The 12941-nt window shown below is 38.9% G+C and overlaps 1 protein-coding gene across 2 annotated transcripts in view; it reads left to right on the forward strand.

Moving 5' to 3' along the window:
* Ap1g1 (adaptor related protein complex 1 subunit gamma 1) overlaps positions 1 to 12941 on the forward strand; it is an 87059-nt gene that overhangs the window by 68906 nt on the left and 5212 nt on the right. For both annotated transcript variants that reach the window (XM_057753269.1, XM_057753268.1), the window contains 9 exons: positions 1450 to 1572; positions 2642 to 2731; positions 3332 to 3459; positions 5304 to 5408; positions 6219 to 6360; positions 6551 to 6677; positions 8698 to 8805; positions 8925 to 9085; positions 12602 to 12700. In XM_057753269.1, the coding sequence (XP_057609252.1) occupies positions 1450 to 1572; positions 2642 to 2731; positions 3332 to 3459; positions 5304 to 5408; positions 6219 to 6360; positions 6551 to 6677; positions 8698 to 8805; positions 8925 to 9085; positions 12602 to 12700 (1083 nt within the window). The remainder of the gene's footprint in view (positions 1 to 1449; positions 1573 to 2641; positions 2732 to 3331; positions 3460 to 5303; positions 5409 to 6218; positions 6361 to 6550; positions 6678 to 8697; positions 8806 to 8924; positions 9086 to 12601; positions 12701 to 12941) is intronic.

The following is a 12941-nucleotide window of genomic DNA, read 5'->3' on the forward strand; positions in this document are numbered from 1 at the left end:
AGTATTTATGCACATACATACATGCCTAGACACAAACACACAAGTAACAAAAGGATGGAGGTGGAGTTGGTGCTGGAGAGATGACTCAGTGGCTAAGTATTTGTTGCTATTGTAGAGTACCCAGATTTGGTTCCCAGCACCCACTGGTTTAAAGTCATTTGTTTCCCCAGTTCTAGGGGATCTAATGCCCTCTTTTGACTGAATGAACTCCAGGCACACGTGGACATACACACAGACAAAATATTTATACATTGTCTTAGTTAGATTTTTATTGCCATGAAGAGACAACATGACCGTACGACTCTATAAGTTGTATAAGAAAACATTTAATTGGGGTGACTCACTTACAGTTTCAGAGGTTCAATTCATTATCATCATGACAGGGAGCATGGCAACATGTAGGCAGATATAATGCTGGAGCTGAGAGTCCCACATCTTGACTCAGAAGCAACAGGATGTCGGCTGACTCACTAGGCAGTATCCTGAGCATAGGAAACCTCAAAGCCTGCCCCCATAGTGACACATTTCCTCCAGCAAGGTTATACCCACTCCACCTTAATAGTGCCACCCCTTATAAGCTTATGGAGGCCAAATACATTCAAGCTACAACATAAATACACAAATTAAAAAGGGGGGCAACTGGAGAGAAGGTGGTAGAGTTCTTACCTATCATATATAAGACTCTTCGGTCCCAGGTGTCGCACCAAAATCTGTCCATCAGTGCATGGAATAATTAAATACAAAATAAATCCCATCCCTAGGACTATATTATTGATCATATTAGTAAATACTAGTTTTTAAATAACAATGTGATACTTTAGGCTTATTTTTGAAAAGTTCATATGCTATGCTAGGGTGTAGTTTAGTGGTAATGTTTGCCTAGGCTCTGTGAGAACCCTACATTTGCCCCAACACTGAAAATAAACCAAACTAAAAGAACAGAACGAGGTTGATTTGACCTTTGGTGCTGTGTACAGGCACTGTTCCTCACATTCCCCAGATGAGTGTTCACTTTGCTTGTGGTTTTAACAGCTGTGCAAAACAAAAGTGGTGATTAAGTTCCCAGAGAATGCATCTTTTTAAAAAAAAATTTAATTCAGCTTGTTTGCATCTACTCATTCATTCATATATTCATTCATTCATTTTATTTTAGGGTTTTACCTAAGTAGAAAAAAATGTTATCCCTAGTAATTTGAAACTTTGTATTTTGATTTTGACTGGAACTTTCTTGTTAGACTTTGGTAGAATTAAACGGTTTAAATATTCTAGTCAGACTTTGAAGCTGGAGGTGTTTATGAACCTGACTGGTAAAATCTTTTTTTTTTTTTTTTTTTTTTTTTTTTTTTGGTGATCTTTTCCAAAGCCAACAGTTGTGTTTACACAACTGTTTACCGACACCTGCCAACACTGCTTGTGTGTTCTAGGATAATTGTTCCTGTTTCCTTTTAGGCAGGAAGTTATGTTCGGGATGATGCAGTTCCCAACTTGATTCAGTTAATTACCAATAGTGTGGAGATGCATGCATACACTGTCCAGCGCTTGTACAAGGCAATTCTTGGTGATTATTCTCAAGTAAGTACTTCGTTTTCTGTTACTTCATGGGAAAAAAATACTCTTTCTTTTTATGTCACTATCATTCCACATATGTTTTCAACTTTATAATTAGATGATTTATAATTTACATTAAATAATTTTGGGGCCTAGACAGTAGCTCAGACAATAAACTTTCTTGACTTTGCAGCATGAGGACCTGAGTTTTATCCCTTGTACCCTTGTTTTTTTATTATTATTATTACTACTACTACTATTATTATTATTTACTTTTTGAGACAAGATCTCATTGTGTTTCTTTGGCTACCCTGTGTGGAACTCACTGTGTAGTCCTGGCTGTACCTCTGTGTCTGGGTGCTGGATTATAAAGGGCATGTTCTACCACTCTCCACCTGTACCCCTTTGCTCCCCTTTAAAGGCAAGTGTGGCAGCACAGGCTTGTATAATTTTAATACTGGTGAGGAGAATCTCTGGGGCTTGCTGACCAGCCAGCTTAGGCTGCTTGGTGAGGTCCAAGCCAGCAAGAGAGTGTATCTCAAAAACAAATGGCTAAGAACTGTGGCTGAGACTGCAGACATTGCTAAGTGTTTGAGGTTCTGACTGCACAAGCAGAAATCCTGAAAATCATAGTATCAGCAGAACCAATATGAATGACATAAAAGTGATATAGATGGGATCGCCAGAACCAATAGAAGAAATAATAGAAGTGATTGGTGTGCCTGTTCACCTGTGATTCTAGTGCACAGAAGATCACATAACCTTCAGAATAGGCTGAAACAAGTCTGGTAACAGTATTTGTGATCTCTGTTCAGTAGAGAGACCCTGCCTCAATGAATAAGGTGGATATGGAGTGAAGACTCCCATGCATATACATCCATATACATATGTTCACATGCATAACATTAGAAAAAGGTGGGCAGCATCTGAGAAACAGCAGAAGTTTTCTTCTGGACTCCACATGCATGCACATATACTTAAACCAGTATATACAAAAACGCACATACATGTATACCTGTACATGTATACATGTACACACACACACCCCAAAGCAGTTTTGGAAAGATTGAAGGCCTTGACTTTCTTTTGGCAGCAACCCTTGGTACAAGTGGCTGCGTGGTGTATAGGTGAATATGGCGATCTTCTTGTGTCTGGCCAGTGTGAAGAGGAAGAGCCTATTCAGGTATCTCTTGTTACTTTTGGTTAAGGAGGGAATCAGATTGTGTTTTTGATAATGGAGTAATGTTTAATGGGGAGTTGGAATTGATTCCTTGAAAACTTTTTATAGAAGTAGTATCAAGACTGTGTTTTAGACATATGGCACTTAGATTATTATGTGGATTTAAATCTGTTTCAGTTGGCCTGGGGGGTGTAGTTGGATTATTGAGTGCTAGATCAGTAGTGGGTTCAATCCCCAGTACCCAATACAAAAACATAATCATTCATGTCTCACTCTTTTCCATAGCAAATGGAATTCTGGTTTCTCTTACTCTTTGGGCATGTTCATGTTTCCATTTGCTCATTGAAAGGTTGACTTTTGAGAACATTTTAGCAAGTCTTGTATGTATGTTTCTTCTCCTATCACTTAAAATATAACCATTGTTAATTGCCATTGTTCATTTTTTCCCTCCCCCCCTTTTTCCATTGGTCATTTTTTAAAACATGCTCTGACCAGTGGTTTAGCTTAGCACAGACAGTAGGAGAGACAGCACCCTCCAGCTCATCTGAGACCCATGCTTTAGTTTCCATTGGCTACATGTTGCAACTTCTTTTTCCTCCCCAGGTGACTGAAGATGAAGTGTTGGATATTTTAGAAAGTGTCCTCATCTCTAATATGTCCACCTCTGTCACACGAGGTTATGCTCTCACTGCCATTATGAAGCTTTCTACTCGATTCACCTGTACTGTAAAGTGAGTATTGAGGAAAGTAGAATGAAAGGCTGTTCTGTATCTCTGCTTGTGTGTACACTTAGGAGCCAGAGGTCGATGTCTAGAGTTTTCTGCTATCGCTTGCCTCCTTAAGTTTTGAGCTTACTTAGCCGTAAGCTCACTCATTTAAGAAGTTGGCCAAGCCGGGCGGTGGTGGCGCACGCCTTTAATCCCAGCACTCGGGAGGCAGAGGCAGGCGGATCTCTGTGAGTTCGAGACCAGCCTGGTCTACAAGAGCTAGTTCCAGGACAGGAACCAAAACCACAGAGAAACCCTGTCTCGGGAAAAAAAAAAAAAAGAAGTTGGCCAGAGAGCTTCAAGAATCTGTCTGTGGGTGTCCACCTTCCTAGCACCAGGGGTACAGATATGTACCATCACACGTTGCTTTTTATAGGTGCTAGGGATCCCATATCAGGTCCTCATACTTGCATGAGAATCACTTTACCCACTGAGACATCACCTCCCTCCTTGTTCTGTGGTTCATTTGGTAGGATATTTATTTGCCTGCCTAACATATATAAGACCCGGGGTTGATCCCAAGCACTGCATAAACAGGGTCTAGATCAAGTGTTTGTGGTCATCCTTGACAATATAACTAATTTCAGGCCGACTTAGATTAAATGAGACTCTGTCTGTGAAATTTAAAAGCTTATTATGGAAAACTTCAAGAATAGACACAAATGGGGCCAGAGAGATGACTCAGTAAGTAGTTAAGACCATTTGCTGCCCTTGTAGAGGATCCAAGTTCAATTCCCAGCACCCACTGGTAGTTAACAGCCACCTGTAACTCCAGCTGTATTGATCTGATACCCTTCTCTAGCTTCCCCAGGTGAACTGACATGTAGACAAGGAATTCAAACACATAAAATAAACTTCAGATAAAAAGGAATAGAGCAAATAGAGACAATAGTGAGTTTTCATTTACTTAATACCACACACACACTCAGAGTGATCAGTTTGTAGTTAATCCTCATTTTGTTCTGCCATTGTCTCACCCTACTGTGGATTATTTTGTAGCTAAAGTTGTAGTTTTACAATCCAGTTTCTAACATTTGCCCCTAAAATTTTGGTTTATTGTATTCTTTTTTGTTTGCTTTTGTTTGTTTGAAACAAGATCTTATTTTGGACTGCCTTGGAATCCAGAGATTTGCCTACCCCTGCCTCTCAAGTGCTGGGATTAAAGGCGTGTACTACTATTCCTGCCTTCGTTTTTTATATTCTGAAATATTGGTGTAGGAATAAAAACGTATGTGTGTGTGTGTTTAAATCTTTTAAGTTTTACTTGATGCTATTTTGTGTAAAAATTGACTGAGTCAATTTTCCAGACAAAGTTAGTTTTCCTAGACTTTCTATTTCATTTTCAATGTAAGACTTCATGAGAATTATAATTTTTTTAGTATTTAATGCTAAGTGGAAGAATTTATGGTGAGCATTCCGATGCTAAAACCTTATTTTTAAAGTTACTAAGAAAAAGAATTGGATAGTACAGAGTCCTTTTGTGACAAAATAATGGGTACTTTTGTTGTGCAAGGTTTTTTTCCTCTTTCACTCCTGGGCCTTACACAGATATACAAGTGCTTGCTGTATCACTAAGCTGTGTTTGAAAACCTCAAGCAAGTTTAAGGAGATGGAATAAATACTTAGAAATCTGTCATTACAGATAGAGATAAGACAATGGTATGGTATTCTGTTCTTGAAACGTGAATTAAAGAAACATAGATCATTAAAAAAATTTAACCAGGAAACACTGTTTTTAACATTTTCATTGCTCTATTATGAATTTTCTGTTTTGAATACTTGATTTCATTTGTCATTTTATCCTACAGCCGAATTAAGAAAGTTGTTTCTATCTATGGAAGCAGCATCGATGTAGAACTCCAGCAGAGGGCAGTAGAATACAATGCACTTTTTAAGAAATATGACCATATGAGGTAAGCAAAATAAACCAAGCCAATATATGTCCCTCTATGATTCTGAGTAACTTGTCCTTGTAGCCTGTGAAGGAGACACAGTGCTTGTGTGGCACTCACTGAGTTTGTAACCCTCCTTAGTTTTATTGCTTGGCTGCATCTGTTCTGTCCATTTTTTTCTTCGCCTTCCAAAAAAGTAAATGTATTGAGCTGGGTGTGGTGCGGACTGCTTTCAATCCCAGCACCTGGGAGGCAGAGACAGGTGGGTCTCTGTGCATTTAAGGCCAGCCTAGTCCACACAGTGAGATCCAGGCCAGCCAGAATTAAGTGGTAAGACCCTGTCTCAAAATAAATAAACAAATAAAAATTATTGTGTGTTTTTCATTGCATGTCTCCCCCTATATAAAGTTTGTATCATTTTACATTTTATTTGGCTAAAAGGCAGTTATTATCTTTTTTCAAGAGAAATAATTTTATTCAAATCTCATTACTTCAAACATTTGGTGTTTTTGCCCCTGCCCCATCTTCTGTTATATAATACTCAATTCATGACTGAAGTCTGCTAATATCTGTCAGATTACCTTCCTTCACCTCAGCTACTGGGGATTTGGGATAGTTTATTCATTCAAGATTTCTTGCCTGTTCTTAATCCAGTTAAGAATTTAGGTCATATATATTTTTATAATCCACTTTCTACTTTAATGTATGTGTTGGGTGGGAATGGGAGATGCTTCTCCCTATTAGGCTTCAACATTAATCATTGCTGGTGATTGTTTTATGCAGGGAGTCTAGGTTAACTGCCTAGAATGTAACCACTTCAGATTCTTCTAGGTCTGCCCTACTTGAAAGAATGCCTGTCATGGAAAAGGTGACCACAAATGGCCCTTCTGAAATTGTGCAGACAAATGGAGAGACAGAACCAGCTCCACTAGAGACGAAACCACCACCCTCTGGGCCACAGCCCACCAGCCAGGTAGCCTTTACTTGCTTGTCTGGGGCTCCTGGTGATATTTTAGTCCTTGTAGCTTATTTCTTGGTTGATATCCTTTGGTGGTTTCTGATTGCTTGATAATTGCATTTGTTGATGTTAAGTATTGGGAAAAACTTGTTAAATACACTTTAGACAGATAACTTATGAATGAAGGTGTTATTTCCTTATTTAGGCCAATGATTTATTGGATTTGTTGGGAGGAAATGACATAACACCTGTTATTCCAACTGTACCTACCAGCAAACCGGCTTCTGCTGGAGGAGAACTTCTTGACTTGCTGGGAGACATCACCCTAACAGGTGAGGCCAGACTGGAGTTACTGTTTGGATAGCAATAGAGATCTTAGGGGAAATGATACTGAAAGCACTTTCCAGAGGAGTCAGCTGAGGCTAGAAGAGTCTCTGAGAAGCCAGGGTAGCTGCCATGTTAATGCCCAGGATAATCCAGAGGGCTTTCTTAAAGGCTAACTTAATTTTGGAAGGATGGGTTCTTTCTATTTTAATATAGAAAGGACTTCCTTTTTGAGAATAGAAAAAAAATGTATTTCCAGCCAATTCTGTTTTTAGTTGGTGCCTCAAAAGGAAGCTTGTCCAGATGTCTTTCTGATCATGGTTAGTTTTCAACAGCTGTTGTCATTTGTGGTGATAAGTTAACTTACTACCTTTCATCCTCCCTCCCTGCTTTTATTAAAGCGGCCAAAGGAGAAAACACCCACCATTAGTGTGGCCTTTTTTGTCTTATTTATATGCACTAGTCATTTGTAACTGGTGTGTCCAAGAGTATCACTAAGGTGTGTAATTTTATCCAAATTGTAATGTAAAGTGTGACTAAAAAGTTGGTGTCTTTAATAGTATAAGGGAACTGGTGGCCTTGTTGTCCTGAGAAGAAAACAGCATGAGGTTCAGAGTATTTCTGCTCCCTGCCTACTCTAAATGATTTCCCTAAACACAGCAGACTTCCAGACTTCTCCTCCCCCCCCCCCCACACTCAAAAAGAGATGTGCTTGCCTCTGCCTCCCAAATGCTGGGATTAAACAGATGGGCCACTATGCCTGGCCTACAATTTATATCTTAGCACAGTTTAAAAAAGCATCTTTTTTTTTTTTTTATAATCATTTACAATTAGTCAGTTTCAGGGTTGGAGATGCAGTTATTGGGTAGAGTGACTGCCTAGCATTCACAAAGCCCTGGGTTTTATCCCTAGCACTGATAAGCCTAGTGTGATAGTACACACTTGTAATCCCACCACACAGGAGATGAAGGCAGGAGAATTAGTTCAGGGTTATTTTTGGTTACATAATGAGTTTGATGCCAGCCTGGGTCTGTAGATAAGGAGGGGAGAGGGTGTAACGAGAGAGACAATTTTAGATCTGCAGATGTCAAAACTATACTAGGTAACTGAAAACCAACATTAGTTCAAGGTCTTCATGCTTTTAACTCAATTTTAAAATTTGACTTTTATTTCTTTTTGCATGATTTGGAGATATATGATCTTGCCACGTAGTCTAGTCTAACCTTTAACTTGATTCTTCCTGCTTCAGCTTTCTGTGTGATAGAATTACATGACTATATTTTTCAAGGCTCATCTAATATTTTATCAGGAAGTACAGCATTAGATGAGCATTGTACATGCCTAGAATCCCAGTATTTAGATCTTGAGTTCAAGACCAACCTAAGTGTCACGATGAAACCTTGTCTTAAAATGAAACAAAGCAAGCAAGCAGCTTCAGCCTTATTATATGGCGGAACTGAGCCCCCTTTAAGATTCCTTTTAAGGGCTGAAGAAATGCTCAGTGGTTAAGAGCACTGCCTGATCTTCTGGGAGGTCCTGAGTTCAATTCCCAGCAACCACATGGTGGCTCACAACCACCTGTAATGAGATCTGGCGCCCTCTTCTGGCATGCAGGCATACATGGGGACAGAATGTTGTATACATAATAAGTAAATAAAATCTTAAAAAAAAGATTCCCTTTTAAGAAAAAAAGAAAAATGAAGGATACCCTTGTCGTTCAGGTTCTTTTCTATAAATTGCTTGTTGTATATCTTATCACTCTTTATTTGGGTTATCTTTTTCATTGAGATATTTGTAACTTGAATACTTAGCCATTTGTTGTTGTATAATAGACATTTTCCCTTACTTGTGGTCTCTCTTTTTCTTAATGCTAATTTTTGATGAGCAGAAGTTAAAGTACTTGAATTTTTAGTTCTCCCTGTTTGATCTATGCTTTTTGTGTACTGGTTAGGTATCCTTTCTTTAACTTGAGTTCATAGTAAGTACAGTATTTCCCTGAGAGTGACTTTCTTTTGGAATCTGTTTTAGGTGCTCCAGCTGCTGCTCCTACCCCTGCCTCAGTGCCACAGATATCCCAGCCCCCCTTCTTGTTGGATGGGCTTTCGTCACAGCCTCTCTTCAATGACATTACTCCAGGTACAGCTATCATTTCCATGGTCAATTGAGCACCAAGTGCTGGCTAGTGAGCAAAGGGAGTACTAATTCTTCTATCATTAGCTGGCTCCAGTATGACTGATCTTCCTATATTTTCCCAGGCATCCCCTCCATCACAGCATACAGTAAGAATGGCTTGAAGATAGAATTCACCTTTGAACGGTCAAACACCAACCCCAGCGTAACAGTGATAACGATACAGGCCTCTAACAGCACAGAGCTAGACATGACGGACTTTGTTTTCCAGGCTGCAGTACCAAAGGTACTAGAATGTCTTCCCTGCCTTTTCTTTTGATTAAAAATTAGCTAACTTTGTTTTGTGCATTTGGTGAAGAATATATTTAATGTTTAGAGATTAAATTTTCAGATTTAACTTAACTCTGCAGTGTTACAGAATCATTGTAGTTTATTGAAGCATGTCATTTTAGTGAATACTTTTACTTTGTTACATTCTCTTTAGAATTTTTATGTGTATTTGGGTGGATCTCTGTAAAGTATGGTGTGTGTGTGTGTTCCTCCACTGAGGCCGGAAAGGATTACCTGATCCCCTGGAGCTGGAATTATAGGTGGTTATGAATTATCTAAGGTGGTTGCTGGGAATTGAATTTGCATTCTCTGGAAGAGCAGCAATTGATTTTAGCTGCCGAGCCATCTCTCCTGCCCCGTTAACACACAGACTTTCAGCTGGGAAAATGAAAGAAGATTCAGCTGGATGTGGTGACAGACACATGCTTGAAATCTCAACACTTACAAGGAAGAGGCAGGAAGATTCCCATAAGTTCAATGCCAGCCTTATCCAAGTAGTGATTTTAGACCAGCCAGTGCTACATACATAGTAAGATCTTATTTTTTTAAAAATAAACAAACAAACAAACCCAAAACTGGGCAGTGGTGGCTCATGCCTGTAATCCCAGCACTTGTGAGGCAGAGGCTGAAGGATCTCTGTGAGTTCAAGGCCAATTTGGTATATAGAGCGAGTTCCAGGACAGCCCGGGCTACCAGAGAAACCCTGTCTTGAAAAACCAAAAAAAAAAAAAAAAAAAGAAAAAAAAAAAGTCAATCAAAGCCTAGGATTAGTGAGAACTGAATTTTACAAGGTGTAAGTTAGTGCTTTAAGTATTCACATAGGGTTAGTGATATAGTGCTAAAAGATCTAAAACCTCAAACTATAGCAGAATTAAAATATTAATTAAGATAAAGGACTATTTGGTAGCTAGTCACTTGATAGAATTAGAAAAATTTTAAAACCGTTTATTGATATTTTAAAGTTACATTCATTTGTTTTGTTTGTGTCTGCACCTGCATTCTTGTACGTGGTGGATGGATATACATGTCATCTTTTGTGTGTACACCTCCAGCATAATTCATGTTGGAGAACAGCTTTCAGGAGGTGGTTTTCTCTTTCTACCTTGTGGGTTCGGGGATTGAACTCCAGTCATCAGAGTTGGTAGCGAGTGCCCACTCTATCCCTCAAGTCTCAGAAAAAAATTTCATGTCTTGATACCTGAGTGAAATATTCTTCCCTCATTAACCTCTAGTTTACCATTCTTCTTTTGTTGGGGGAGGGGTTTCCAAGTCAAAATCTCTCAGTGTATAACAGTCCTAGCTGTCCTGGAACTAGCTCTGTAGAGCAGGTTGGCCTTGCATTCATAGAGATATGCCTGCCTCTGCCTCCTGCGTACTGGGATTAAAGGTGTGCTCTCCCTCCTCCCCCCACCTCCAGTTTACTATTGATACAATGACTGTTTTGTGAATTGAGGCATTGTAAAATAACAAATTGTAGTTTAAGGAGTATTTTTGTTTTTTAATACTGAATAATTTTTTCATGGAATTTAGAATGAGCAGAGTACAAAGGTTTTCTTTGAAAGGTACTGATTCAAGCTGTAGAAAATACACAAGTAAATGAGCATGCCTCTGTTCCAGTAGAATGTTAAAGACAGGTATTAGGCTGTAGCTTTCCAAGCGCTGGCTTTTGGACTAAGCTAATTTAATATTTCTGTAACATGTGCAGCATGACATTCAGACAACACGCATTTGGAAGCTGACAGTGCTTTTTTATTGTTACTGCTGGTTTTCTTTTAACACCTTGGCTCATAATTTTTCAGAATAATATATTTTTAAAGTGATGTGACATAGTTATAAGTCACTTATAAGTTCTAGAGCTGTTCTGTTTTGATCTTAGTCCTAGTTGTGTTACATGAAGCAGGTCAATCTTTGAGTCTGTTTCTTCATCTGCAAAGAGAGGTGATAATGAGAGTTACTTCCTAGTGTCGCTCTGAAGAATGAGTGAGTTTTCACGTTGGACACAACTGGAAGCACTTTTCTTGTGTTCAGTGCTCAGGAAATGTCAGCTGTTACGACTTAGGGTTTTATAGTAATTATGTCACACTGACCAAGCAGCATCACCTTTGCATGACCTTGTTTTAGGTGCTATATAGGGCATTGCGTTTTGCTGATGTACCTTGAGCTTCAAAATTCCACACTTTATAGATTCTACTATGTAGTTTTCCTTTTTTAATGTCTCTGAAATTGAAATACAATTTGAGTGATGTCTTAAAGCTGAGGTTGTGGCTCAGTGGTGGATCATTTATCTATATGTACAGGTTCCTACGTTTGGTTACCTCCTCCCATGCCGTAGAAACATAAACGTGATATCTTGTCATAGTTTAATGGGCAGCTTTTTTTCTTCCTCAGTGCTACATAAAATAACTATTTAGCTGGGCAGTGGTGGTGCATGCCTTTAATCCCAGCAATTGGGAGGCAGAGGCAGGCGATCTCTGTGAATCAAGGCCAGCCTGGTCTACACACAGGTACCAAAGCTACACAGATAAAACCTCTTAAATGTAATAAAATACATTAGTAACAGCATTTTTGGCTTACATAATTCATTTGGCAATATTATTATAAATGAGAACCAAGACAATACGCTTGTGCTTTCAGTTCGGCTCTTTCCTTTTCTAATATTTGAGCTTATAAGAAAACTTTTCTACCTCTCTGGAAAGGCTTTTTGTAGCCACTTAGCACAGTATGGCTTACTTAGCTTGCTTAAAGCACTTTCTTGTTCTATCTCTGTAAACAGATACAAACCTATCTACACTCAACAAATTATGATATTTGGCTTATTTTGTTCTTTTGCTGTTTGGGCTGGTTCTGCATGTGCTTTTTCTGTTAGGGTCTTGGGTCCCTGCTGGCATAATCCTGAATGCATTTATGTATTAACAACTGGCTTTTTCAAGTCTTTCTTCTCTTGTAGGGGCAGACCTTGGCATAATCCACATTATGTAGACTGTAAAATACAAAAGGCCGAGTCTCTGAAGCCTAGTCATCAGATTACACAGAAACATAAAGGCCTGTAGTTAGTGACTAGTATGTTGGTTTATTCTGTTTGGAAAGCTTTTCTTTTAGGTTCTTTGGATTTTGTTTCAGGCCACAGGCAACAGCTTGCATAGTTTATCAGTTACTGCTAAACAGAGTTTCTAGAACAAGAATTGGCTACTTTCTGAAAAGTGATAGCCTAGCATTCCCTTCTGCTAGAAATGGGGTAAGTGGTGGCCACCTTTTCAGTTTTCTCAGCTAGAGACCTAACTGGGATTTTACAAATTCAATGAGTAACTTTCTGCCTGTATACTAAGGGTTGGTATCTGGAAAACAAACACTGGACTTAATTTAGGGGAACCTGGGACTTGACCCATCTGCTTTGTGTTTAACTTGTTACTTGCTGACATCTCTGAACTAACACTGCTGCTTTTTCTGAAGAGTGCCCTTTGTTCCTCTGTAGACATTCCAGCTGCAGCTTCTGTCTCCTAGCAGCAGCGTTGTCCCAGCATTTAACACGGGGACCATCACGCAAGTCATTAAGGTTCTGAACCCACAGAAGGTGAGTAGCACATTTGGAGCAGTCTATGTAAGGTGTGAACTCATTTTCTAATATAAGCCTTTGTTTTTCTTTTTCTGTTTCTTGTTTGTTAGAGAAGAGATCTAGGAAAATGCCTGATCTAACTTCCTTGTTCTTTTGTAGAGATAAATCATGTCCACGGACTAGTGATAGCTTATTAAAATGCTACTAAAAATTCTCAGTTTTGAGGATTATAGGAATAGGTTTGAGGATTTAACAAAAA

This window comes from Chionomys nivalis, chromosome 21 (assembly GCF_950005125.1).
Source record: "Chionomys nivalis chromosome 21, mChiNiv1.1, whole genome shotgun sequence".
NCBI lineage: Eukaryota > Metazoa > Chordata > Mammalia > Rodentia > Cricetidae > Chionomys > Chionomys nivalis.